A 1,899-nucleotide genomic window follows, 5' to 3' on the forward strand; every position below is an offset into this window, starting at 1 on the left:
AGACTCTCATGTGCTCTCCTTTTAAAGCCCTCAGAACCACTACCATTCACGATGGCATGGTCCTTAGAATTATCACCTCTTCATGTCCCCACCTTTTGTGATCATAATAGGATTTCCGATCCTCAACAGTTACAGTGGGGATTAAGCTTCAATGGTTTTGGGGGACCATTCAATCCAATGCTGGTATTGACAAGGGCCATGGAGGGAACAGAGCAGGGAAAGGTCAGAGAGTGAGGGCCCAGGATCTCTAAGGGAGTTGGTCAGGGAAGGCACCTCCCAAGGACACTCTGAATGTGAGCAGGGGTCTGAGGGCAGTTAGAGAGTGAGCCCTGAAGACACTGAGCACTTGTATTCCAGACAGAATGACAAGTTCAGTGTCTCTGGGGAATGGAGGTCACGCTGCTGACCCTACCCTAGCAGGACACACACACACAACACACACACACATATGCCAAGGCTGAAGGATGAAGAGACCTGCTCAGGACTCAGGGCTCCATGCTTCTCTCTCAGTACATACATCCCAATATTGACTGATTTCTCTCTTCCCTCCTGTCCTCACTTGTAACCTCCTGGAACTCTCCCAGCACTGCCCAACTCAGTATGGAATCTGTGCTGTTCAATGCTGCTGAAGGGAAGGATGTTCCACAATCTTGTCCACAATCTGCCAGAGAATACTCAAGTTATGTCTGGAACAAAGGAAAAAGGGTAGGTGCTAATCTCATTGCAGCATATATAATATACACTCAAGTAAATACCCCAGGGCCTGCATATAGCAGTCAAAAGACATTATTCCCCAATGGATCCCTGCTGTTCCAGAACGTCACCCGGGGGGACACAGAACACTACACACTACAAATCGTAGATGCAAAGCTCAGCACTGACCAAGCATCTGGACAGTTCCACATACACCATAAGTGATTCCTCTGTACCTCTGGTTGTTTGGGTGGGATAAATTCTACTTCACACACATGACTGTCAGGCCTGGAGTCTGCCTACATCCCCTCTACATTATGTCCCATGTAGGGGTTTGAACATTTAGTGCAGGGCACACAATGTGGAGACAAACATCAGAAGATCGGCATTTCTTACTCCAGATTTCTGGCCCTGCAGACACCGGCTGCAGAGAGAATGACAGTCTGATGGGGTCACTTAGCAGGAGGAGACCAGTCACAGTCCCGCCCCCAATCACCTCACCCACCCAAGTATATGACCCTGAGGATGATTCTGCAGGACTCGGTCAGGGTCTGGCCTGAGGAACCTCTGGGATCCTCATAGGGAAGCTTAGCCTCAGGAAGCCTCTACTGCAGACCCCTATCCCAAGGTTCCTGATTCCAGGTGACCAAAAGCCTGTGGCCAAGTCTGGGTTTTTGCCTCTTGGGCAGAGCTGATGGGGAGCAATGATTTACCAGCTGCCCAAGTCTTATCACCAGTCCGTAGAGCTGGACACCAGACAAGGCTCAACCTCACGAACCTGGGGAAGGGCGGAGCCTAGTCCTTCACCTTCTTGACATAGAGATAATAGACAGGTGCATCAAGATATTAGCCAATTGCCCTTGGGAACTTAGGAGGTGCCCTTGGAATGTCAGCATGCCCAGGGGGAGAAACAGAAGAGAGAAGATGCTCTGGAAGCTCCTTGTCCACCAGGGATCAGGCCCAGGTGTAATGAACATTACCCTTATCCACCAGCCGCAGAAATTGGCAAATCACAATCGCAGGCTGGATCAGCCCCTAGACAACAGGACTCTCACTTTACTCAGCGTCACAAGGAATGATACAGGACCCTATGAGTGTGGAACCCAGAATCCAGTGAGCGCCAGACACAGCGAACCATTCATTCGGAATGTGCTCTGTAAGTAACTTCTGTTCCCAGGTGGCCCAGGCTGCCAACCCAAAATCACA

At 50.2% G+C, this 1,899-nt stretch overlaps 1 protein-coding gene across 1 annotated transcript in view; it reads left to right on the forward strand.

The window, feature by feature from the left end:
- LOC103584210 (carcinoembryonic antigen-related cell adhesion molecule 5-like) overlaps window positions 1–1,849 on the forward strand; it is a gene marked incomplete at its 3' end in the record, with an annotated part of 2,812 nt that extends 963 nt beyond the window's left edge. The window contains exons 2-3 of the mRNA XM_008565299.1: window positions 554–914; window positions 1,716–1,849. Coding sequence (XP_008563521.1) covers window positions 554–914; window positions 1,716–1,849 — 495 coding nt within the window. The remainder of the gene's footprint in view (window positions 1–553; window positions 915–1,715) is intronic.
- Between the last annotated feature and the right edge of the window lie 50 nt (window positions 1,850–1,899).

This window comes from Galeopterus variegatus, unplaced genomic scaffold (assembly GCF_000696425.1).
Source record: "Galeopterus variegatus unplaced genomic scaffold, G_variegatus-3.0.2 Scaffold46929, whole genome shotgun sequence".
Lineage (NCBI taxonomy): Eukaryota > Metazoa > Chordata > Mammalia > Dermoptera > Cynocephalidae > Galeopterus > Galeopterus variegatus.